The sequence below is a fragment of the Haemaphysalis longicornis genome, unplaced genomic scaffold (assembly GCF_048455015.1).
Source record: "Haemaphysalis longicornis isolate Haplotype H1 unplaced genomic scaffold, Haemaphysalis longicornis Haplotype H1 scaffold_5, whole genome shotgun sequence".
Lineage (NCBI taxonomy): Eukaryota > Metazoa > Arthropoda > Arachnida > Ixodida > Ixodidae > Haemaphysalis > Haemaphysalis longicornis.
The window spans coordinates 36,914,976-36,939,574 of record NW_027526385.1 but is presented as its reverse complement, the minus strand read 5'-3'; the positions used below and the strand labels follow the sequence as shown (position 1 = coordinate 36,939,574).

Below are 24,599 nucleotides of genomic sequence, written 5' to 3'. Positions count from 1 at the left end.
ATGCGCGTGCGGATAGCTTGCATCGTCGCCTTCACCTCGCCGCCATTTTACGAGCAGACGACAAAAAAAAGCGGCGTTTTTTTCTTGTTGCTCTAGCAGACGACGAAAGCGCCGCCATGCTTTGTAGAGCAGACGACAAGAGAGACGAACGGCAGCGAACGCGTCTTGGCAGCCGCGGTAGGTGGGGTAATTTGTCACTGCCTTCTTGCCGACGGGCGCAGTGGCAGTCGAAAACAACAGTTGGGATGTACGGGCAGTACACGCCCTCAAAGAACGGGTTATTACACGAGCAAACACCCCTCACTTCCACTACCCCTCTAGCTAGCCCCCAGGCGCTCGCTAAACTCTTCGCGAGCTCATCAACGATGATGCGCTGAGGAAGGTAGTGTTGAGATTCGAACATTCTTCTGATAGCCACAGAAAGGAAGCGATTGCAGCCCTAAGCTCAATGCCAGGAGCACCTACCGCGATGATGATCAGGTTCGGATACCTTTCAGTGAGTCAGCCGCGTTTTTTCCCGGTCCGCTGGCGTTCGGCTGCGCCACCGCCGCTGGGCGCGCTGCGCTCGGCCGGTTTCAAAATTGCCTCTTCTGATTCGTCGATAAACATCACGTGATCAACGTCACGTGGCGTGCGTCACGTGATTTTAGAGAGCAGTTTGTTCGTCTGCTGCGGTGTGCGTGCGCCGCTGTGCGTTCGTCTGTGCGCTCCGCGAGCTCCTTCTCTCAGCGAGCGGTTGACTGGGTTCACTTGCCGTGGCTGTGTGCGTTCGCCGCCTGTATGACAGCCGTGCTACTTTAGCGGTGCCGGGCATGTCACGTTGGTTTTGAGCCCTGCAGTGTTGTGCGTTCTTCCCCCCCTGTACCGTCGGTGACGTGCGCGCGGTGGATTTTTAATGCCGCCGGGTTGGGCGCCCGTGTAAGCGCATCGCCCGCCGAACAACAACTGCCTTGTCGTGGTGCAGACGACGACTTCACGAGCCGGTCTCCAGCCGCCAGCCAACATGGCGGACGTCGCGGACCTGGAGGCATTCAACAGCCCCGAGTTGAAGTACCTGGTCGTGGACAAGAGCGACGTTTACGACCCCACGAAGCAGGCGGAATGGACGGCCAAGAAGCTCATCTGGGTGCCGCACGAGTCGCAGGGCTTCGTCGCGGCCAGCGTGAAAGGCGAGCGCGGCGACGAGCTCGAAGTCGAGGTGCTCGAGACGGGCAAGCGCTTTCTCGTGAGCAAAGACGACGTGCAGAAGATGAACCCGCCGAAATTCAACAAGGTCGAGGACATGGCAGAGCTGACGTGCCTCAACGAAGCGTCCGTCCTGCACAACATCAAGGATCGCTACTATTCCGGGCTGATATACGTGAGTAAAGCCACCCCTCTTCTGGCGTCCGAAAGCACCGACGAGGGGAAAGAAAAAGAAGTAAACGAAAGCGTAGAAGCAGACGCGAGCTAGCCGTGCGGCTTTTGTTGGGCCGGCCGCCGCCACACCTATCCGAGCCCTTCCCCCCTCTACCGTTGCCGCCGTCTGTTAGGCCTAACCGCCGTCTGCTAAAATTCCGAACCTGACTGCTGTCAAATACTGGTTCCGTCGTGTCTCTCGTTAAAGTAAGAGGTCAGCTTTCGCGATCAGCGCCGGTAGATCGCTGAACCTGGCGCCGGCGTTTTGTCCGCGCTAGTCGAGCGTTCTGTTTTTTTCTTGGCCGCGCGCCGGTGCAGTCCCGCCACTAGTTGCATGACATCCGCCGCCGCGGCGAACAGCATATGCGGGGCCGCGATAAAGTTTTGCTTCGTGCCGCTTTTCATTTAGCTTTTTCCCGGACGGCGAACCGCTTTTTCACGCTCGGTCGAGTGATCGCGTCGCGCCGGTGTTTCGCGTTCGAAAGAAAGGAATAGAAAAAAACGTGGCTTGTCCTTCCTTGGCGGCGTTTCGGACGCTTGATTCTTCGAACGCCCGGCGTGCTCGTAGCGCGTTTGTCAGTTGACTGCGGCGTCGCGTCTTTTTCGAGCCGATCGGTGATTGTTACGCTACGATCGAGCGTGTTTATATTCTAGACCCGTGAATAATATAAAAAAAAAAACGAAATACCGTTGCTCTAACTTCGTGGTTTTGAGCCCTGCATGAATCGCCGTGCATGTTGACGTCGAAGAACGCCGACGGTTGTGGGTTGTGGTTGCGTAAATTACAGCTCTTAATCGAAGGCTAAATAAGCATTTACGAGGCACTTAAAAGCGGTTCTATTTCTGGCTCGCGGTCGCCGCACATGTAATTGGGACCTCGTATTTGAAAGTGGGAGTTTATAGAATCCTGGCCAAAACGATGACTCAACGGCGCGGAGAGATGGAGGAGGAGGGGTGTGATGTCTAGCACATGTGGTTCGGCAGGACGGTTGGCGGCTCAGCGCTCGACGATGGTTTTTGGCTGGCTGACAAAATGAGCTATGGAAACACTAGGACCGTATTCGAACGCACTAACTAGTGCCGTTTTTTTCTGTGTGTCTTTGTGGTGGGCGTGGTCGCTATGTTGAATGAGCGTAAAGTGAATCGAAATGTAGATTTTTTCCGCGCTTACACGATTTGAGATTGCTTTACAAAGTTCGTATTTTAGTGATAGTTGAATGGTTACAAGGTGTAGGTTACAAATGGTTAGCGGTAAAGGGTAGTTATGAAATGTGCTGTAACGACTGTAATGAATGTAACTAAAATAAAATTCCCACATTATGTGGACAGCGTTGCAACTAAGCGGTGGTTATGCTGCTACCATGCTTATGTATAGTATCTCCGACGAAGGCAAGTCCCTTGTCGGAACGGCACCGGGCAGAGACTGTTCCCATGTTCGAAGGTAGAACATGGGAACAGTCTCTGCGAACATGTGATCGAAATTCGCTGCTATGCAATTAATTCCCGTATCTTGTATATTGCGTGGCCTGGTTCAACCTTCGGCATATATGTCTCTTGCTTGGTACGAGGTATCGTTAAAAGCGCAGGTATTCAACCTAGATACGAAGATTTGCCGCGCAGTATGAAAATGATATGGAATCGACTCCTGCTGCCAAGCTAGATAAATACAAAAAATGGAGCACACTCGACGCCTATGCCTGCTGGCGTCTCACTCAAGCGTATTGCGATAGCGGCATTCGTGGAATTCCAACCAGTGCCGTTTGTACGAGCTGCCTGGAGTTTTTCTTCATCTAGATTTTTTTTTTGTTGGCAAACCGTTGGATTACTCGCTTTTAGGCTCCCTGTATCCTGCGTTTGAATTTTTTTCGCCGCACTCTTAACGATTTGCTGTGGAACCGCTCTGACGGTGGGACCTAAATTCTCTGGTTTTGTTCTACATCGTCGCTCGCGTTGCATGACGGGAAGGGGGGGGGGGGTGGACGGGAAAATACTGGCGGGCAAAATCAGTCATGGCGGTGGACGATGTGACAGCGCTTCAAATTAGAACCTTTTCAAACGCAGCGGGAAAAAAAAAAAAGTGACGGTTCGAATCGCCGGCAGAAGTGACACACGATCGTTGGGTGCGTTCACCCCGCTCGCTAACCTGAAACGGCCTGCACAAAAGTAGGAATGCGAGCACATCAGTCACGCGCTTTTGCAGGGAATGACCGAATTGTCTGCTACACCTGTTGCTGTTGATGATGATAATGCTCTCACCCTGACTCCTTTTTTTTTATTCGCTCTCGATGGATTGTATTGGGCGCGGCTTTGCGGACTTCGTGGCGCGCGGTGTGGTGCAAACGTCGGGTTTTTAAATCCATTATGCGCCAAATATCTTATGCGCACTGCTTAGGGAACATTTACCAACGCGCACAGACCAAAAAAGCGATCTTCTTTTATCCGTTGATGCCGTGTGCTGATCGTCTGCGAGATCGTCAGAGGTATCGTCTGCTCTCTAATGCTACGCCAGCGAATTGTCAGCGTATTGATACGCGAGCAGGCGATACTTCTGCAGCGAGCAGGCGATATATCTGAAGAGAACAGATATTATAATTCGGAAATAATATTAACACGGCAGAAAAGCATTCATTGATTGAAAATCAGTATGCAAAGGGCATTTATCTGATCCGTTTTTATCGAAGGAACTTCTGAAGGAATTGTAACGCGAGGAGCGCACGATGCTTCTGACGCGAGTTATCGCCGGCGCTCTCGCAGACGATCAGCTCGCGGCACCAACGGATCGAAAAAGACCGCTCTCTTAGTCTGCCCGCGTTAGTAGATGTCAATTTGATTAAAGGAGTAAATTGGACTTGGATTAAATTAGATGGCGCTTGGAATAATTTGGATGACGATTTGATTTAACTCAGCTGGTAAACCGGTAGTTTGCACTAGATGGCTCTCGCTGTATAGCAGGCGGGATTTTTGTAGTTCTATTTCAGTAAAGAGGTGATATATCTCTAAAATAAGCGAACTGGGCCGTTAGGAACATCTTCATGGAAATAAAAAAAGATTTATATGTTGGGGCACGATGGTTTTTAAGCCCGTGGGTCATAAATTAAACGTTTACAGCGCTCCCTTACAGTACCGCTTAACCCTACAGAACATATAGCGCATGCGCAAGGCGTTGCGCCGAAAGAGTTTTCTCCGGGCTTTCCTTTCGCCAGCCATACCGAAAATCGAACCCGCGTGCTACGCAAAGGCGTCCGACATTGCGTTTAATTGGTGCAATATTTTTTTTTTTGTTCGCAACGTTGCGTCGATTGCGGTTAAAACTTTTGTTATTTTATTCTGCAATACCCTCCGAAGTTTATTGCGAAAGCATCCGCTACTCATACGGCACGAAGGGCGACGCTTGGGAATGCGGCGTGATGTGACGCTGGTTGCTTGCTGTCCGCACTTCGCACACGCCCAACAGCGCACACTTTCGAAATGTTTTCCTTTTTCCTTTCGCGAAAGTTCTTCTCCTCCGCCCACGCTCTAATCGTTCGCGGCGTAACGCCGCCGTTGAACGATTGAAGCTCGGAGAAGCCGCCACTGCGGTAAACGAAAAGAGTAAAGAACGAAGCTTCAACGCTTCCCCTCTCGTGGGCGTTTCTGAATAAACCGAACTCCATTTGGCGTACGACGCGACATGGTAGTGTAGATGCGCTTCGTTTGGTACGGGTTTTTTTCGCACGCGTTTTTTGACGGCGCGAGTTTTAAATGCGGTAGTCTTTCACGGGCTACCACGCGCGAAACTTTCGGTCTGTCAGTCACTCCGTTTATAGCTGACCGGCCAAGTGGTGACGGTACGCTCTCGATCAATCTTTCCGAGCTACTAAAGCTGGCGGAACGTGTCGTGCGTTTTAAGATTTGGAACAAAAAGAAAACATTAGCCATATTCGAAGCCAAACGTAAGTACATAGCTGGCAATAGCAGCATTCTGTAATTGGAAGTAGGCATGGGAATCGTTTGAGATAGCAAATTAAATAAACGCGACAAAAACGGTGCTGCATACAGGCGAGATCAGTCATCATCATCAACAGCCCATTTGGGTCCTGTCGAGGACAAAGTCCCCTCCTAACGACCTCCTATCGCTCCTGTCCTGTGCTGATCGAGTCTGCCCCCAAATTTCCCTATTTCTTCCTCCATCGAGTTAGTTATTGGCCTTACCTACACACCTAAAAAAAGGTCGGGGCATTCACTAATGGAATACTAACAAGTTACTTGTCCCAGTATACACTAGGTACTTAGTAACTGCAGGTATAGTAAATATAGCACTTGCCAGAATTACTAACCGAAGCAGGCAGTAAGCACCACTACCCCCACTAGTAAAGTCCCAGCGATAGCACTCTTTTGAGCTACATGCGTTTACTAACTGCACAACCTAGTCATAAGTACGACCTTAATCTAGTGCATACTACTTCCTACACTCAGTTAATTTACTAACCATGCAGTTTTTAGTGGCAGAGCCTACGTACAAAACCGCGGGGTAGTAAGGTTCGTAAGGAGTTAGCAAATACGGCGGCTACTACCTTTTTACGACCTTCTTTATCAAGAGTGTATCTTCCAGACCCATCTCTTGGTATCCACTCTGCCACCCTTTCTTCCATCGGTTGTCCTTTTGTCTCGCTACATGGTTTCCCGGGTCAGGGAACAAACTCGAGTAGATGATGATATCATAGTTCAAAATAAGCAAGAGAATTGGACTTGGGCTGGACATGTAGTGAGATAAAAGTGAACACTATTATAGAGACGACGTTTCCTCGAGCTGCTCTAGGTGCGATGAAGGCAAGACGCCAACAGATGGGGCGTGGGCAGCGCGAACGCGGGAAAATTGAATCCAATTTAGCGAACTTCCCTTTGCATTCGTCGCGGGAGAAAGGAGGGGTTGAAAGGAAAGTGTATTAAGTGGTTGGAGCGGCAAAATACTCGTCCTTCGGCCACGCGTGCAGGAGGCAATCTGTGCTCCGCGACTTTCTCTAAGATTTAAGAGGAGTTGCCGCCTCGCTGTCGCACAATGGGCACGTCCATCAAAACAACGACGCCTTGTATTCACAGCTGTCGCGGTAGATAGATAGATTGTAGGGTTTAACGCGCCGACGCAACGCAGGCGATGAGGCGCGCCGTAGTGGAGGGCTCCGGATTAATTTTGACCGCCTGGGGGTCTTTATCGTGCGCCGAAATCTCGTACACACGGGCGTTTTTGCTTTTTGCCTCCATCAGAAAAGCGGCCGCCGCGGCCGGGAATCGAACCCGCGACCTCGTGCTCAGCAGCGCAACGCCTTAGCCACTGAGTTTAGCCACTGAGCCACCGCGGCGGGTAGCTGTCACGGTAGGTACGAGACTGTCGAACAAAGTCTGTAGTAGAGGCTCTCCAGGATGGGATATTGAAGACGACGAGGCTGAGAAAATGAACGAAAGAATGGCGAGCCAGCTGACCGCGCCTAAAACTGCCGTAAACGCCGAGGACTAGGAAAAAAGGATGAGGAGCTTAGAGCAGGGAACAGGCGTTTATCGTCGCTCGCGTGACGGCGCTCAATAACGGCCGCGTGTAAATGTGGCATCGTCGGGTAACGTGACACGCCCCCTTGAGCGACTGAGGCAGAAACTGGACACGGTTGTAATCCTAATGACACCGCAAGGTGGGTGCGGATGGGTGCAGTGTTTGTCGCTGTGCACGTTTCGATCTAGTTATCGTATGGTTTAGTTGTACAAGCCCCCCCCCCCTCCCCTCTCTCTCTCTCTCTCTCTCTAACCGTACTACGAAAAAAAAAAATCCCGGGCTATCTTCAATAACGTGTAACCTGAAGAGGGGCGAAGCATGCAGTGTATAAGTGTATTCTCGGCGCCTTGGCGTTTTTGTCAACGGAAATGAAACCGTTGGGGGTGTACAGGTTAGATCGTTGCTGTAAAAGTCTCGCGTCTCTGAAGCGCGAAGCGTAAACGAGTTTCCCGGCGTTTTAGTACCGTGACTACATGAGACGACTATTACGACGACAGGAGACGCCAACAGCCCCAGCCCCTAAGGAGCTTCGCCCCTAAAAAAATCAGTGAGGGTCACCGGACTACGTTCGCTGTTAGTGATCCGAATGATTACCTTCGTGACAATCAGATCGATCCTTTAGTAGTAGTAGTAGTTTCGAGGACTGGGATTGGCCACCCTTTTAGATAGGTCGTGAAGAGAATTTTAAGAGCAAAAAGTTCCAGAACTGAAGTAGTTTAAATTGGTACACATTCAAAGTGTCGGAAGCTTCAGCCGCCTACGCCTACGGGTCACAGTTTTTAAAGTGTTGTCTTCAAAATCGCGGTTTTGAATCGCTGTCCCGTTTGTTACGCCGTCCCGCTGACGTCGAAAAGGCGACGAAGCTAAAAAAAAAAAAGAGGTATCGTTTTTTTCATCTCGGAGCGTTCACCCTTGCAACGCATGCTGCAGTGCCTTCGCCGTATTGCTTTCGAAAGGTGCAATGTGTCGCCGGTATCTTTTTTTTTTCCCTCACCACCCGCAAAGACGTCTCAAGTGGGTAAAGTACTTCGCACCTTATAAGGCCATCCCGATCGGCAGTCGAGCAATGCACCTGCAACTTCGATGTGTCAACGCTCCGGATGGCGTGAGGAGGGTTCACGGCGGCGGAGGATTTAAAAGCCTGGACACGTGGTACACCAGAGAAGATTCTGGCCACGTCAATCGGCGTCGAGACTATTCTTGAGTGCGTGTGGGCGCGATAAGGACCTGCGGCACTCGCTGTGTATCCGATAAGAGCGTTGGAACGCGCGGTTCGGAAACTGAAGTAGATGTCTGCCTTCTTGACCACGTATTACCACAACAGGATTGCCGGAGAGGGGGCAGTGACTCAGACCGGTGGACTGTATAGACGGGATCAGTCCGGACGTGACGGCGAAGACCAATCTCCAGGAAGTGGTCTGCAGCGATCGAGCAGAAAAAAAAGAGGTGGTTGCGGTGGAGGAAAGGATGTCCTGTTAGGTCATTGTTCGTGCGTTGCACGACGATGATGCGGCGGTTGTGGGTGCTGTGGAATTTGTGGCCAGAAGAACGCGCGGTGCGGGAGGACTTAGTATTGACTTGTAGGAGGGCGTGGTCGTGTTTGCGTAGTTGTCGGAGGCGAGGGAGTTGGAGATCGTTCTTTTGTTTGTTGAGAGCGCTCGTGCTTGAGCTGAGCGGGTGAGTACGCCCTCGTCAGGCGAACGGTTTCATTAAAGAAAAGGAAAAAAAAAGTGGGAGTGGAACTGTTACGTAAGCTCTTTTACAGGCAGCTGAAACGTCACGGCTGCCTGTATTCCGAATTGGGGATGCTTGTCCGTATCGCATCTCCGGTAGCAACTTGTCCATCATTCATCCATTCGTTCCTTTGATCCAATCATTCATTGATATCCCCTTCAGACCGAAGGCGTCATGCAATATTGCAGGATTCAGCCGAATATTGAACCAGGGAGGCCAGTCTTGTTCTGTACAACTTGCCCATCATCTGCAGCTAAGGAATATTTAAGCTCGCTATGGTTGAATGGACGCTCCAATTAGGCGGTCGCCCCGCACACGCGCACACAAACGTAAGCGCACGCGCTAATGAACAATGGCTCCTTGTTCGTTCATCTAGGCGTCGAATTTCAAGTTTTGGCAGCGGAAGCTGAGAGATTGGATGGCTCTTCCTCCAAGCTAAGCCGCGCTCTGTTTTCGTTTGGGAATCTCAAGGGTGCTGCGACAGCGTGAGTCGAGTTTTGCCGGGCGTCGTGTACTTATTAGTTGAGGCGCGAATCGTCAGGCTTCCGCGGTCTGCCTCGCCCCTCCCTCTCTATCATGCCTTGACGGAGACCAGGAGTCGCGGGTCGCACCGACACTACGCACGAGCGCCGGGTCAAGGCTGCGATCAAGCCGCGCCTTCGGAGACCTTCACCGATAAGCGGGGCCCCATCCTTCATGAAGGGTCCCTCTTTTTATTCGGAGAGCAAAGGGGTGGAGGGGAGTGACAAATATGAAAGAAGGATGCTGCATTGGTTTCGAATTTATTACACGTCGGCGCGTGGCGTGCGTCGCGGATGAAACGCGATCGCGTACTGCACACACCGCCCCCAATGATTTACTAACTCGCGCTAACGCGCTGTGACCCTCAAAGGATGCGTTCTGTTCCCATTGCTGTTGCGACTCTGTTCTTTGTAGGAGAAATCGTCGTTTTCTTGTTTTTTTTTTATTCCGTGCCAGTTGCTGGCGTCGTTTGGCCTTGCGCATGCGCATCGAAGGTGGAACTTTTGGCAACGGTAGAATCTCGTTGTTACGTTTTGATTGCGAGGTACTGCGAAGTTGAAAACGCTTTATCCCGAACTTGCACTGAACTAAACTCCGCGCTTTGCAGTTCAATTTTCAGTTCAGACTACCTCGCGGTTCTGACCGAGTCACATTTGCGGAGGGCACCTAATTGCTTTATGACTCTGCACTCCTCACCAAAACATCAATGCGCGCATCTGGATGTGTGTAATATAGGGGATCAACTTAGGAGTTTGTTTTGTACTTGCTGAAACCAGGAGTGAGAGGCTATATAGAACAGTGTACACAGAAAAAAAGGTCTGCTGTGCAAGGAAGTACACACCCAGGAAAAAAAAAAATGAAAAACCTGCAGGTTACCGTAATTGTAAGCCGAAGTGCATAAACGGCATCGATTTCTTTTGACAATCCAGGGGGAGAAAATAAGTTCGATTTTATACTGACGGCCGCCCCACTCCCTTTCCCTTCTCCCCTCTTCCCCAACTAGGCTACCAAGCCCCCCGTATCATTAATAGTTTCATTCATTCATTCATTCATACTCGAGGTCGCTGGATCGGTTAAAAGATAAAGATCCCCAGGTGGTCAAAATTAATCCGTAGCCCTCCACTACGGCGCGCCTCATCGCCAGCGTTGCGTCGGCGCGTTAAACCCTACAATCAATCAATCAATCAATCAATGGATCGGTTAAAACTTAAACGTTGATTCCATTCGGACGGTAAAAGACAGGGAACACTGTTGAACGGTATCAGATTTAGATTTTTGAGAACGTGCAATAAATGCAAAACATGACGATTCGCGAACAAATGAGAGAGAGAGAGAGAGAGAGAGAGAGAGATCATCGTCGTCGTCTCATGTAGTCACGGTCTAAAACATTGGGAAACCCGTTTACGCATCTCGCTAGAACGTAACGCGTACTAAAAAACACTGGGACACTCGTTTACGCCTCGCGCTAGGGAGCTTCGTTGTTTCTAAGACACGAGACTTTTACAGCAAAGCTGTGTATACCTGTTCCCCCAACGGTTTCATCTCCGTGGGCAAAAACGCCAAGGCACCAAGAATACACTCATACACTGCATGCTTCGCCCCTCCCTTGGTTTCATATTAGCGGAGATGGCCCGGGATTTTTTTTTTTTTTCTTGAACGAGGCTTCGGGGTGCCCTGTGTAGGCCAACGGCACACTCGTATACCGGATATCGTATAGCCATAACCTCCGCGTTTCGCTGGTATTTCCGGGCTGCGCAGTCGACGGCGCTCTCTGAATCGATGAATGAGTAATGCGATGGGAAAAGGAGGTTACAACTCGCCCGTCTCTTACTCATCGTATCGCCGAGCAAACCGTTACAGCGGATGCGGTTTTTTCGCCTCTTTCCACCTCTACACTTTTCGTGCGAACGCATTTAGGTCGGGCTCTTGTGTTTCTTTTTCTTTCGCGGAAAGAAAAAAAAAATACAGGCCGGCCATCGACGCTTCACAAAACGGAAGTACCAGTCGAATTGGGAGCAGGAACAACGCACGACGCGTGGGGTTGTTGCTTGTGGGAGGGGGGTGCTTGCCCCGACGAAAAATTCCCGAAATCTCTTCGCATCGGCCCCTGGGCTTGCAGCGGGCGCTGGGACGGTCCGCAGTTCGGCCGCGCTTGTTGTTTATCGTTTGTTTAACCGCGTATTTTTTTGTTTTTGCGCGCTCTCCTCTTCGTCTTCTCATTGTCCGCTGACGACAGCCAACGGTAAGCTGTGGGGGGTGGCGGAGGCGAAAGGGAGGGTCGGAAGCGAAGCATCTGGTGCTTGCGTCGAAGGGGGTACGGCGCTTTCGCGCTGAGGGCTATTCCCGGAAGCGTCCTCCCCCCCCCCCGTCTTCTGTTTGTATATGTATTTTTTTAGTTTTTTTTTCCTTTTGTGTGTTGGGATGTTGTTTCGAATGGTAAATTCGAGGAGGGGATGGAGTCCGGGAGAGGGGAGGACGCGTGTGGGAGGAGACTTGTTTGGCGGATGACGGATTGCGCCAGCTGGGATTGAAGCTTGTCTCTGGCTGCTTCTCCTTCTTTTTTTTTTCTTTCTTCTCTACCTTTCGAATCTGAACCTTCCGTTATGTGTGCAATTTCCAGATAGTATTTTTTTGTTTCGTTTGTTGCGAGTCGAGTACTGTTGTCTGAAGTCATGTTTCTGCTTCGCCTTTTTTTTTATTATTTTTCGTATTGAAGCGCCTTGCAGAATGTTGGTGCGATCTTATTAAGAAAACGAACGCATGCTTAGATTTCAATGCTGCTTAGATATACGACCGTGGGAGTTGGTACAGAGGCTCTAATAGGGCGTTTTGTTTCTCTTATCACCCGCCGCGGTGGCTCAGTGGCTAAGGCGTTGCGCTGCTGAGCACGAGGTCGCGGGTTCTATTCCCGGCCGCGGCGGCCGCTTTTCTGATGGAGGCGAAAAGCAAAAACGCCCGTGTGTACGAGATTTCGGCGCACGTTAAAGATCCCCAGGTGGTCAAAATTAATCCGGAGCCCTCCACTACGGCGCTCCTCATCGCCTGCGTTGCGTCGGCGCGTTAAACCCCACAATCAATCAATATTGTTTCTCTTATCCGGGTACGACGATGATTGTGATTACTCAACCTTCGCTCGAGGAGCGACTCTTTTAATTGATGTTTCTTGCGTTTGTTCTATGCGGTGTCTTTCTGGGAAAATCCCATAACCCCTTTCATTTCCAAGTCTGGTTTCTTACGCGTTCGGGCCGCTGTCGTCGCAACGGAGAGGTTGTTTTGGAGAGAGAGAGAGAGAGCGTCGTCAAAAAAAGTATCGTGTGCGTCGAACATCGCGGCTTGCACTCTGTGGGGGGCCTTATTCTAATTGTTTCATGTTTAGTGCCTAGCCGATGATATACACTTGCCTCATCTTTCTTTGAGTACATTTTTAAACAATGTGACACACGCGTTGCCGATGCGCTTTCGATATATAGTTCTCCACATGAAGGAAAAAAAAAAAGAAATGGGAGGGGGGATTCGAACCTGCGTCGTATGTGGGCCTTGCTCAACTTCGGTGGCGTTGCCGTACGCGTGATTAGCGGCGTCGGCAGCTGTTGCGGCGCTGTCTTGTGTTTTGACGCTCCACGATGAGTCACCGTGCTGCGGTACCACCAGTCTCGCTTTCTCTAGAAGACAGCGTGTTTGTCTCCCATTTTTTTCTCTCTCGCGAAAAGCCCCCTATACTTGGCGAGTATTCGCGAAAATGACGAGCGTTGGCTTTCTTTCCCTGCGGCGAGTTTTGAAATTATTATTGCCGGGTTCGCGAAGGAGGTGGAGGTTGTATGCTACTCGCGTCGCAAGGACGCGCGGCGCGCCGCTGCTGAGCGTCGATTTTGCTTTTGTCTTCCCTTCGGGAGTGCGCGCGTTATTTTTGGGTTTGTAAAAGGTTGTGTTCGCTTTGAAGCTTTCCACGTGTGCTACCATGCCCCCCCCCCTGCAACCGGCTGTTTCCCCGGGAGTTAGATCAAGTAGATGTAGTTTTACTGTGGAACTGTGGGGAACGATCGTGATTGAATTGCGGTCTCGAAGGAATCATAGAATATGATGAGGGGTAAGTGAATTCACATGCGCTCACTCACTCACTTCCTTACACTTACTCTCTCACTCGCTCGCACTTGCTCACTACTTACTCTCTTACACTTACGAACTTTTACTCACTCATTCGCTTACATTTACTCATAATCATCATCATCATCATCAGCAGAAGCCTATCTAGGCCCACTTCAGGGCAAAGGCCTCTTCCATGGATCTCCAATTATCCCGGTCCTGTGCTAACTGCGACCAATTTATCCCCGCAAACTTCTTGATCTCACCTGCCCATCTAACCTTCTGCCGTCCCCTGTCACGCTTGCCTTTTCTGGGGATCCACACTGTTACCCTTAATGACCAACGGTCATCCTGCCTTCGCATTACACGCCTTGCCCACGTCCATTTCCTTTTCTTAATTTCTTAACACATACAATATGCATGCATACGTGTATGCATACATACACACATACATGCCCATGTACGTAAACCATTTGTCAAAATTTTCTAGGCCAATCCCAAGCTTCCTCGACCACAAAGAATTCAAAGAATAAGCTTTACCTTTAACTGTGACAACAATATTTTATGGTAGCAAGAAAGGAAGGCGTTTTCTCTAGCTTTCCGGCATAAAGTTTCAGCCTCGCTCGGGACTGTCAGCTTGTACATTGTATTTTTTGCGGCCTCCGCATTTCAGGTTTGGCCTAGGAAATTTTGACAAAGACTGTACGTACGTACGTACATACGTACTACATGCATACATCGTAGTACAATCGGTAAAACGCTCGTCTACAACAGTGATTTCAACTTCAACTAGTTACATCTGTAAACTGCCGAAGCATAACTGTTTATGTTGGAGACGAGAGGGCTGGGCGTAGGCTTCAGAACGCCGCGGTAGTTTTCTTCAAATCCCGCTCGGGCGAGGCTGCAGGATGAAGATGAAAGTACGCGAGCTGTGTTACACTAGGCAAGCGTTTTGCCGGCTGTACGCACGCACATACATACATACATGCGTTCTCCAAACACGTGCGTCCGCATTCCCAATCCGCGTCGCACTGTATAACGGCCGTGCCTCATGGGCTTGTGCAGCCGGTATACAGCAATGAGTGCGCACGTGTACACGTTGCTGTACCGGGGGGATGTTCGTACCGGAAGTCACCCACCAGAGCGTCGCATTCGTAGTTTATAGATTGGCGCGTACGAGCTTGCTTGTTCCTTTAGCGCATCCAGTTATTTTTTTTTTCTTTTTATCTTTGTCCCCCTCTCGTTATACGAGGGCGTGTCTGTGCGCACATTATACCCACGGGTGTAATATACAGTAGTAGCGTAGCGATTAATGCATTCTGCGCAATGAAATGCGGCGTGTTTTTTTTTTCTTCTTCTATGCTTTCTTTTTATCTGTTATTTGGAGGGTGCGCACCGCTGTACTTCTACTTTCCTGCCCTGACTATTTTCATTTTGTTTTTCTCTTGAAGTAAGGAAAGCGAGGTCGCCGAGACCGGATTCATTCACGTCGTGACGAACATGACGTACGCACACGCGCGCTTGCGCGGTTGGCGAAGCGAGCTTGTGGTTATTTGAATTGTTCGGAGTGATTTTTGTTTCGTAGCATTTTTTTTTTGTAGATGTGTACGTGTAATCGCAATGTTGCCGGGGCTTGATGCTCTCTCGCCCTTCGCGCTGCTGTTACCGTTGTTGCCGCTTCAACAAAACGTGCTCTAGTGTTTTCGACGGAATCTGAACTGTCGCCCCGTGGTTCGACTTTGACCCGTATAGACTGGTAGCTGTGTAAAGCTAAGCCCAACGGATGTCATCTTGAGAGAAAAAAAAAGTTGCTCAGCGGGCGTACGCTTATGGAATGGCCGTAAATGAAAACAGCGATAGAGGGGTTCCGGACTGTAACATGTAAATGTTGCAAACGTAGGCCTTTTTTTTCCCCTTCAGTTTCTGGCCGTTTTTAATAAAACCCGCTTGCCACCCGCCGCGGTGGCTCAGTGGCTAAGGCGTTGCGCTGCTGAGCACGAGGTTGCGGGTTCGATTCCCGGCCGCGGCGGCCGCTTTTCTGATGGAGGCGAAAAGCAAAAACGCCCGTGCATACGAGATTTCGGCGCACGTTAAAGATCTCCAGGTGGTCGAAATTAATCCGGAGCCCTCCACTACGGCGCGCCTCATCGCCTGCGTTGCGTCGGCGCGTTAAACCCTACAATCAATCAATCAAAACCCGCTTGCCAATCACCTTTCTCTTTCTCTCTCCATTGTCTTTACGGGACTGTGTCGTTTAGCACTTGCTTATCTTTCACACCTCTGCGGTAATGGGATAAGAAACGCCCGTTCCACGCATATCTCCCCATGCACGCGTCACGTTGCAGGGTTAATGGGGTGTCTTTTTTGTCTGCCGCGCTATCGCGTATCGTGTCGCATTATTCTCGCCGTGCGCATTGTGAGGCAGGCAGGCGGGATCGGCAAAGTGCGCGGCGCACGCAATATCGCGACGGTCGTCCTTGCCAAGGTCGGCGGGAGGAATTCGGCCGCCGCAAAGCACGCACGCGCTCGCACCGGAACGCCCCGCTCTCCCTCTCTCTCTCTCTGTCTGTCTGACTCTCTCTCTCTCTCTCTCTCTCTCTCTCTCTCTCTCTCTCTCTCTGTCTGTCTGTCTTAACGTCTTTCGTCGTCTTACGAAGACGTTTCTGGTCTGCCGTTGCCGTTCCCACATTGATCAAATTGAGTTCGGCGTCGTGCTGAAGACGGGCGTGAAGACGAAATGCAGTTTTGTTTATTATAAAGACTGCTTGCTTTGTTTGTTTATTATAAAGAGTGCTTGCTTTGTTCTAGTCACAGTAGAACCAGTATTATCGCGAACTTTTAGCACGTTCTAGATCTACATGTGTCCGCCGTAGTGGTACCAGGCCCAGTGGCGAAGGCATTGTGTCGGGATCGTACTCAAAGACGCGGGTATGATTCCAGCGGCAGTGGCCGCTTTGCGCAGATGGAGGCGAAAAACAAAAACGCTGGGATGTCGAGATTTCGGCGCACGTTCAAGGTGGTCTAAACTAATCCCTGAGCTTTCACTACGACGCTCCTATAGCTTCTTCGCGTAAGCCCTTATATTTTGAAGAAAAAAAAATACACGCTTAAAGCGAGGTCGACGTCGCGGTTAATGAAAGGGCCGTAAAGACGAAATGTAATGTTGGTTGATTTTAAAGAAAACTGCTTCGTCCCAATAACTGTGATAACAATTTCATAGCTAATTGCGAGCGGATAATCGCGCCGCGTCAAGCTGGAAACAGATGAAACTGCGACGACTCCCCAGCCACTTTGACGTCACAAAATCTCTCTGACGTCACAAAATATTGTGTGTGCGGTGGGTGGCCGCCGACCAAAAGCCACCGCCAAGAAACACGACTAGGGCGATTGTAATGGGGCCTTTAACTCCGTTTGATCGTCTACCTAGACTGTTGACTTACGCTGATAATAATGCTTCTAGTGATCCCAGTATTGCGTCACTACTGACGTCGTGTGGCGCGAAATTTGAATTTCCTATTCATGTACCTTTCTTTTTTGGTTAAAAGAAAGTGCCGTTTCTGGAATGAATGGGGCCTCTAGCTCATTTTGATGACGTGCACTTAACACACTAATAATGATGTGTCAAGTGATCCCAGTATTGCGTCACTACTGACGTCGTGTGGCGCGAAATTTGAATTTCCTTTTCATTTACTTTCCTTTTTTTTGGTTAAAAGAAAGTCTTTCGTTTCGGCAATGAGGTTCAGCTAGTTGCCAAAAGCTAGTTCTTTTAAATTAAACAATTTTGTATATTGTCTCCGTGGTCCCTGAATCTGTTTTGTACTACATGAACCTGTCTTTAACCTGAACCTGCCGAGGATTCTTGTGCCGATACGGCCTCCCTCTCCCGTTCACTATGCGAGCGTGTCCGCCACTCTCGAACCCGTTACCTCCGCCGCTTACCGGTAGCGGAACGCCGGCGGCGCGTGCACGACCACTCGCTTCGCCCCTCCGAAGGCAAAGGCGTCCGCGGGCGTATCCGATACGGCGTCACGATTTTTTTTTTCACCGACGCGGCTTTGTTCGTTCCCTTCCGCTCTCCATCCAGTCCTTTCCCTCATCGCAGCGGGGTCGGGCGTTGCGCAGGCATCAGAGGCGTCAAATCGCGAAGCATTAGGAACGGCAGGGCGAGAGCGAAAGCGGTGGAAACGAAAACCAAAAAGTGTTTCGACATGTTCGCTACCTCCGCGCACGCGCGCGGACATTTGCCGGAGCAGCGAAGTCGCGTCGACCCGTAGCGACGGACGGCAGCGAGCATTTGGGATCAAGGCTGGGATGTGTGCTGGCTGCTGCCGAGCTGTTGTCCGGTCCGCCGCGGAGGACGCCGCTTTTGAGTTGTTTCATTTACTCTGCCGGCCTTCTTCCGCTTTTCTTTTCGCATACACGATGATGATGACCAATCTCTCTCCCTCCGTTGTCGTTGTGGTCGTCGTCATGCGGCCTTTCCGGACCTCTCTGTACTGGCGCCGGAATCTTGACCCCATTCTGTTTCTCGGCCGGTCACGCCCCCGTACGAACGCGAAGCGAGTGGTCACCAAGCCCGTTGGATGCCTTGCTTTCTCATCCAGCCCGTTATTATTGTTATCTCCATCCCCCTCGTTCTTCGAAGGCCGTCGCAGCGAACGCATGTCTCTGCTGCGGGGTTGGTGGGCGGGGCACTTCGCAGTCCCTCTGAGAGAACTGTTTTTGACCAACGCGAAGCGGGATGTTGCACGAGCAACGCGATGCACGTGCAACTTGGCGGGCGTTTCTGAGGCAGTGCCGTCAATGTCTCAGGGCAATCTTTCTTTTTTTAGGGGGCGAAGCACCTTAGGACCTCGCTTTGTCCGTTTCTTGTCCCTTGTCGTCCGTGTACACAGTGTTGCGCATGCGCGAGGAGCATTGGATTGGATTGGATTGGAATTGTATATACTGCACACACGTGTTGTCACTCATTCACATGGAGCATTGGATTGGATTGGGTTAAATTGAATTGTATCGGATTGGATTGGATTGGAATTGCATATACTGTACACTCGCGTTGTCACTCATTCACATGCGCGAGTGGGCAATGCCGCGTTTGATATAACACGGTAAGAACGATCGCGAGTGCTTCGCCCACTCTTCATGATTCACTTCGTGGAGATGCGTTCATTTTTTTTTTGTAAACGTGAGGCAAACTTTATTAAAATGGTGAACTTCTTCCTGCACAACCGGTCAGCGTCGATCAACTGTGACCAGTAGTGATTTTTCGTGATCCAACTACGCTAACACTTACGGACAGGAAGCGAGCTTCGTGGATCATGGGACAAACTCGATGATTTCATAGTTGAAATAAAGAGGTGGGTTTGGGCTGGCCACGTAGTCAGAGGAAATGACAACCGGCGCACCGCGAGAGGAGACTAGAAGGGAAGGCTTGGCCAATGGAACGACGAAGGGACGAAATAAGGAAATTCGGGGGTACACTGTGGACTCGAGCAGCGCAGGGCAGGAGCAGTTGTAGGTCATTGGGAGAGGCCTTCGTCCTGCAATTTCCGGAAATTTCCTTGGTGCCTTTTGAGGAGGCTACAAGCTCGCCGCGGTGTCGTGAGGACTGAGGTGCTGTGTTGCGTACCACTGAGGTCACGGGTCCGATACTCGAACTTTGCGGTTATCATCACCATCACAAGTCGACCTGTTTGTCATAATAAGCCTTTTGGCTTGCGCTTTGGCATCTCTTATATTTGCAATCTGATAACTTTTACTTTTATTTGGCATCTGATGACTTTTTGTACAGGAAGAAATTGTAACGAGAAATCTGCAGAGACGCAGGAAGGGAACCGGCCCCTCTCTTACTTCACGTGTTTTTTCTTTCTAGTTTCGTTCTTTTTTTTCCGCTTCGTTTTTCGTGTCCCGTAAGGGATTGATGCAATCAGGATTCCTTTCTTCGACCAGCTTTCCGAAACTCCGTTTCGGCGAAAATCCGCGGCCGTTTTTGTTGTGTCGACGCGCTAAGCTATCGTGACTACAGGCTCGTGAGTATATAGGCGGTGCGATTTTGATAAATTCTAGCTCTCGCAGCGCACGTTCACGTTAGCGACGTTTTTAGTACGCCCTGTGGAACTGCTGGGCCTTGCTATTTCTTCCTGCTGCGTTTTTTGTTGCATCTCTGCCCTGGCGGCGAGTCGCCCGAGGTGCCCCGGCTGCTCCCGGGATTAGCCCAGGAATGTGGTCCGAAAGCAGTCTCTCCGGCCATTCGGCGGCGGCAAGTCTGGTGCGGCTTTCCTCTGGAGTCCGTCTTTTTTCTTCGAAAGAGACTTGGACGCGCTCGAATGCTTCCAACGCCGCCCTTCTCGACCAAGAAGGCAGCCGACGAAAGGCGCTGTTACTCCTAGCTCTTGGGAAAGGGGGTTTAATACCACTCCCACTCCTTGGAGACATTAATGGGACGTTAATGGGACATCTGTTGGATTCACGACACCTGTCCCTCAAATCAACGTTTTTCAACGTTGAAATCAAATCAACGTGTCCCTCAAAAAACGTTGCTCAAATGAACTTTGCGGTGTCGTAATTTCACTCCTACTCTTAGGGACAATAACGGGACGTTAATGGGACGTCCATCGGATGTCGGTCCTCAAAATTGATAAAGCCTTGTCGTCCGCTTTTCAACGTCAATATGCGAATGCGCCAACCAACTTCTGCCATGGTATTGTGGGACACAATGGTTTGCGTTTGGTTGCAGGTTATCGCTTATGTCTCGCGGTCTCCGTTAGCAAGGCGCCTGTTTCGATCTGCGAGTATCACGTTGCGTCGTTTGCAGCACTTCGTTTGCAACGTCACTCGCTCTTAATTTTTGTTACAGCGAAGTTGTCTGGCGCTAGGTTATGAGCAAAACTGCGCACGTCTGTCTGGTCGCGCCGACATAGAAACGCGAGTGCTCACGCCAGGGCTAGCTTAAAATGCACTGCAGTCCTCAGTCTGATGTAACTATCCTCACCGAGTGGCATTCTCTTGTCTTAAATGGTCATAATGAAGCGGTAAACCAATACATGGCTGTCTGAGGAGGGGAGGGTTGCAGAATACGGCGGTATCTGTTATTTTAACGAAACTATCCCGAAACAAATGATAATTCAGTGTCCCAAGGAAGTTACGTGTGTGCGTCTTTATTCGATCGGTACAGTTAGTCACCATACATAAACTCACCACCAGTACAGCTTCGCTGGCCTTCCATCTTCGCCGTAGAGGAAGGGCTCTAAATTTCTCCAAGTCTGTTCGCGGGCGTTTCTGTCGGAAGTTACGAGGCACCTTCCGTTCCTCCGTCGCCCTTGTGCGCCCTGCCTCCTCCTCCGGTGGCGTATCGTTGCCGTTCGCGACTCTCGAAGCCGTCGTCGCCTCCTGCGTCGGCCGCCGCCTTCCGTTATCGTGGGCGTTGCTCCTTGGCCTTTCGCCACCTTCGTCGCGGAGGCGCCAGGCCGTCGCCAGGACCTCGGGGCTTTCCGCCTGCCCCAACCCTGTTCTATTTTCTTACGTATTTTTTTAGTTTCGTGGTCCCGCCAAAGCTGGTGGCTAAGCCTTTACGTCGAAATACAACTCTGTTGGATTTTGAAGAACTAGGCTTTGCTACCTATGTGTTGTTTACGCCCCCCCCCCAAAAAAAAAAAAAAAAAAAAGAAAAGCAAGATATGTTGATAAACTTTCAAAATTCGCGCCACGGTGACGTATTAAGGGCAGGAGTGACGTAATATGGGCCAGGACTGACGGCACGTTAGCATTCAAGTGATTCGATGAAACGGAGCTAGAGTCTGCACTACAATCGGCCAACTGGGTTTCTTGGTGGTGGCTTTGGCGGGTGGTCGCCAATCCCGCTAAAATTTTGTGATGTCATATTGGAAATTGGCTAGAGAGCTTCCACTGCTTCATATGTTTTCCTTAATATCTTGATTATTTGTTTGAAGGTAGCGATAAAACTGATGTCACTGTCGTCCAGGCAAAGCAGTCTTTCTAATGAACCAAACTTGTAATTTGTTTGGGGCCCCTTTAAGCCAATGGCCGAAACTAAGGCTTCCGGATTTTGGATTCTGCAATCTCGTGCCGGGGCGGACCCTTCCTCGAGGTGGTGGGGTAGTTGCTGGGCCTGTTCAGCAAGAGCTTAAGGCTTTTCAAAAAACACATCCAACCGTGTTAACAAGGCATTTCGACGTCACTTGAAAACGAGACGTTCCGGGCTGGCGCCGTCCACATCTAGTTTCAGAGGAGCTACGGTTTGTGTTGACTTCTTCCTGACTCTGTTAGCGTTTCTTACCGGCACGCTAGTGAGTCTGTGACACGTGACGTTACTTGCGACGCCTCGGGGCGGGGGCATGTAGATGAGTTGTGAGGGGATCGATGTTGTACACCTTTCGACGCACAAGTCTTTCTCTTGTCCCCTGCCATAACAAGCAGCGCTCAAATCACCTTGTCTCTCTTGCCTTGACAGATAGCTATCCCCTTGCGCGACGTTTTTATTGACCACTCGCTCCCAGCACTGAAGCTCTTTGTTTCGTCCTGTCGGGTGCGGCTGGAGGACGTAGTACCTGGAACCGTTCTTCTTTCCTAATCAATGCCTCCTCAAGAACACCTGATTGGTGGCCCATGGGTGAAGAATGAAGGGCAACTGGCCAAACGTACCTGTATAGTCGTGCTGGCCTGTAGGCATGAGTCAGTAGTTGGCTTGGGAGCTGGCGTTCGAAGGCGTCCAAATGAGCTCTGGTGTGAATCACGTCGACTTGGTAGTGGGTGATGGGTGGGTTAAAGTAAAAATTTGCTACATTTCAGTATGGTTTGGTGCCTTGAGGAAACAAAAAAAGTGTCGTAGTAAAAATGAGTGCAGATGTCATTCATGGGACACTTGAATAAAAGTTTGCTTGTGTAGGGTCGGCTGTTTTACAGCTGATAAACAAACACACCCATGGAAACACACATGCTCGGGAGGCACACAATGGAATTGAAGTAACGATAGGAATAGTAAACGCAGATAGGATAACAGTAAGCACACAAGATAACAGAAGTCAGTAAGGTAGACAAATATGGCAGGAATAAGCGCATACAATCTGCGTTTTTTTTTTTCATTGTTGAAAGTAGGGTGGGAAAACGAAAGATGTTTGCAGGTAGTTTTTTTGTATTTTATGAGGCATTTCTATCCCTCAGAAGTCTTGGAAATGAAGCTGGCCGTAACAAATTGTTCAAGTGTACTTTTGAGTAACGGTGGGGTGTTTTTCACCCAGTCCACAATCTTCATGATCACCTGAACGATGAAACAAAGGGTTTTTCGTTTCACCTCCTCTCACTAATCGTTAATTATTATCGTGTTATAAACATTTCTTTCTTCAAGGAGCTCAATACCTCAGTTACGATTTTGCTAGTTTATCTCTTTGCAGATGTCTCTTCCAACAGAACAGAGAATGAAATTGGGGTTTAAGGGTTGATTTTTTTTTTGTTTTTGCAACTGGAAATTAGTCTAAAGGGGTTGCCACATTTATGCATTTTTTTCTTTCATGTGCCAAGTCCGAACTAAGCTTAAAAAGTCTAAGGACGCTTAAGCACATCCCTAGGGTTCAGGATGCGAAGACATCAATATCCAATTGAACACCGGAGATGCTTTGCTGCTGCCCCACAAAAGCCTTAAGCTTTTGAATGGCTTTGATCTGTCTCCTACATGTTGCGCCGCTACTCTTTCCTTCCGGCATGTATTGCAAAAGTTGATGAAAATGGTGGATTTTGCTGCCCTACTGTTCACTCGGTTGGCTGTGTTATTCTGCTTCTTTCACCGTGGTAATGGGCTGGCCTGAACGGCACCTTTCACTATTGCCTAGTCTAAATGTGTGCTGTGGAACTTCCTGTGCTATGGAACACTTCAGAGACACGGGTCCCAGGAGCCGTCTTATTGTAACAGATGCTGATGCAGACTTATTCGCTTGCAGACATATTTGCATTAGTACAAGCTTTTTCTGCAGCTCATGTTTTTTTACCAGAAAGACAAGTGATTTCATGTCCTCTCTGTTTTTTTGCCTGTTTTCTCCTCGCACAGACATACTCTGGCCTGTTCTGCGTGGTGGTGAACCCGTACAAGAAGCTTCCCATCTACACTGAGAAGGTCATAGAGTTGTTCAAGGGCAAGAAACGCCATGAAGTGCCTCCACACATCTTCGCCGTCACTGACGGATCGTACCGGAGCATGCTCCAAGGTGGGTTGCAGCGTTTGTGTGGTCTTAAGGGGGCACATGGGTCTCTATGACCAAAAAAATTGCCCAAAAAAGCACTTTTTCTGTATCACTTTTGTCTTGGTTTGCACAGTTTCTCCTCTGAAAAGTTAGTACTTGAACAGTACCAGGTACTTATAGAATCCTTACAGGCCTGATTTCAATGAAAAAATTAATTTTTCCATAATTTTCTTCCTTTTCACCACGAGTGATATTGCAGCAGTAGGAAATTCTCGAGAGGCACATCCCAGCATGTAGAGCAGCTTGAAAGATTAGTTCTCTTGCAGCATAACGCTAAATGTTTAAACCATCCAATATGGGAAGCAGATTTTGCATTTTGTGTTTCAGTAGTTATTTAATTAGCATTATTCTTAATTGGTTAGCAGGAGTACTTCAAACATATAATTTAGAATTGACAAACTTTCATCTGACTGCAAAAAACAAAACAAAAAAAAACTGCTTCCCACATTTTAGTCTCCACAACTTCTGGTATCTATTCATGCCTTGCTGGTAATTTTGCGTCGATTATACTTTTTTTTTTCATTGTTCGCAAGAACAATCAAGATTTTTAATTATCTGTGAAACTAAACGCCTCACATCGAAACTAATTGGATATTTGATATCGGCTAAAAAAAAAATCTGAACAAGCCGATAAAGTGTAATGAAGACTGGTTGGAAAGCAAAAAAAAAGGTTCCTAAGACTAGTATGCCCCAGCGTAAAATAAGTATTGGAAGGAGAAATATTTTGCACGATGTCGCATAAGGGCGTGTATCTACTCGTGACGTTATTTACTTAGCACATGTCAAGATGGGTGGTTGCACCCCGTAATGTTGTGAAATGTGAGATTTGTTCATGTCACTAAGTAATTACTGGTAATTACGTATAACTCTTGATAACGTAACGTCATTACTTTGTGGTTCTTTTTGAATCGCACTTCAAGGTGTGAAATGTGGCAGTGAACCTTGTAATGACTTGAGGAATGTGAATGTAATTTCGTAATGACGTGCACTTCCAGTTACGTAATATTTCTCGCATAGTGAGCTTTAGTAAAGAATGGTTCACGGACATTTAGAATAGGTTCTTGCGCTTAAATATGGAATAATGA

General features: G+C 49.3%; 1 protein-coding gene across 2 annotated transcripts in view; it reads left to right on the top strand.

Annotated features, from left to right (window-relative positions):
- The first annotated feature begins 663 nt into the window (after window positions 1-663).
- The window catches only part of Zip (myosin heavy chain 10), an 80,388-nt gene continuing 56,452 nt past the window's right edge, over window positions 664-24,599 (top strand). For both annotated transcript variants that reach the window (XM_077670120.1, XM_077670119.1), the window contains exons 1-2: window positions 664-1,360; window positions 23,322-23,478. In XM_077670120.1, the coding sequence (XP_077526246.1) occupies window positions 1,004-1,360; window positions 23,322-23,478 (514 nt within the window). In that variant the 5' untranslated portion in view covers window positions 664-1,003. The remainder of the gene's footprint in view (window positions 1,361-23,321; window positions 23,479-24,599) is intronic.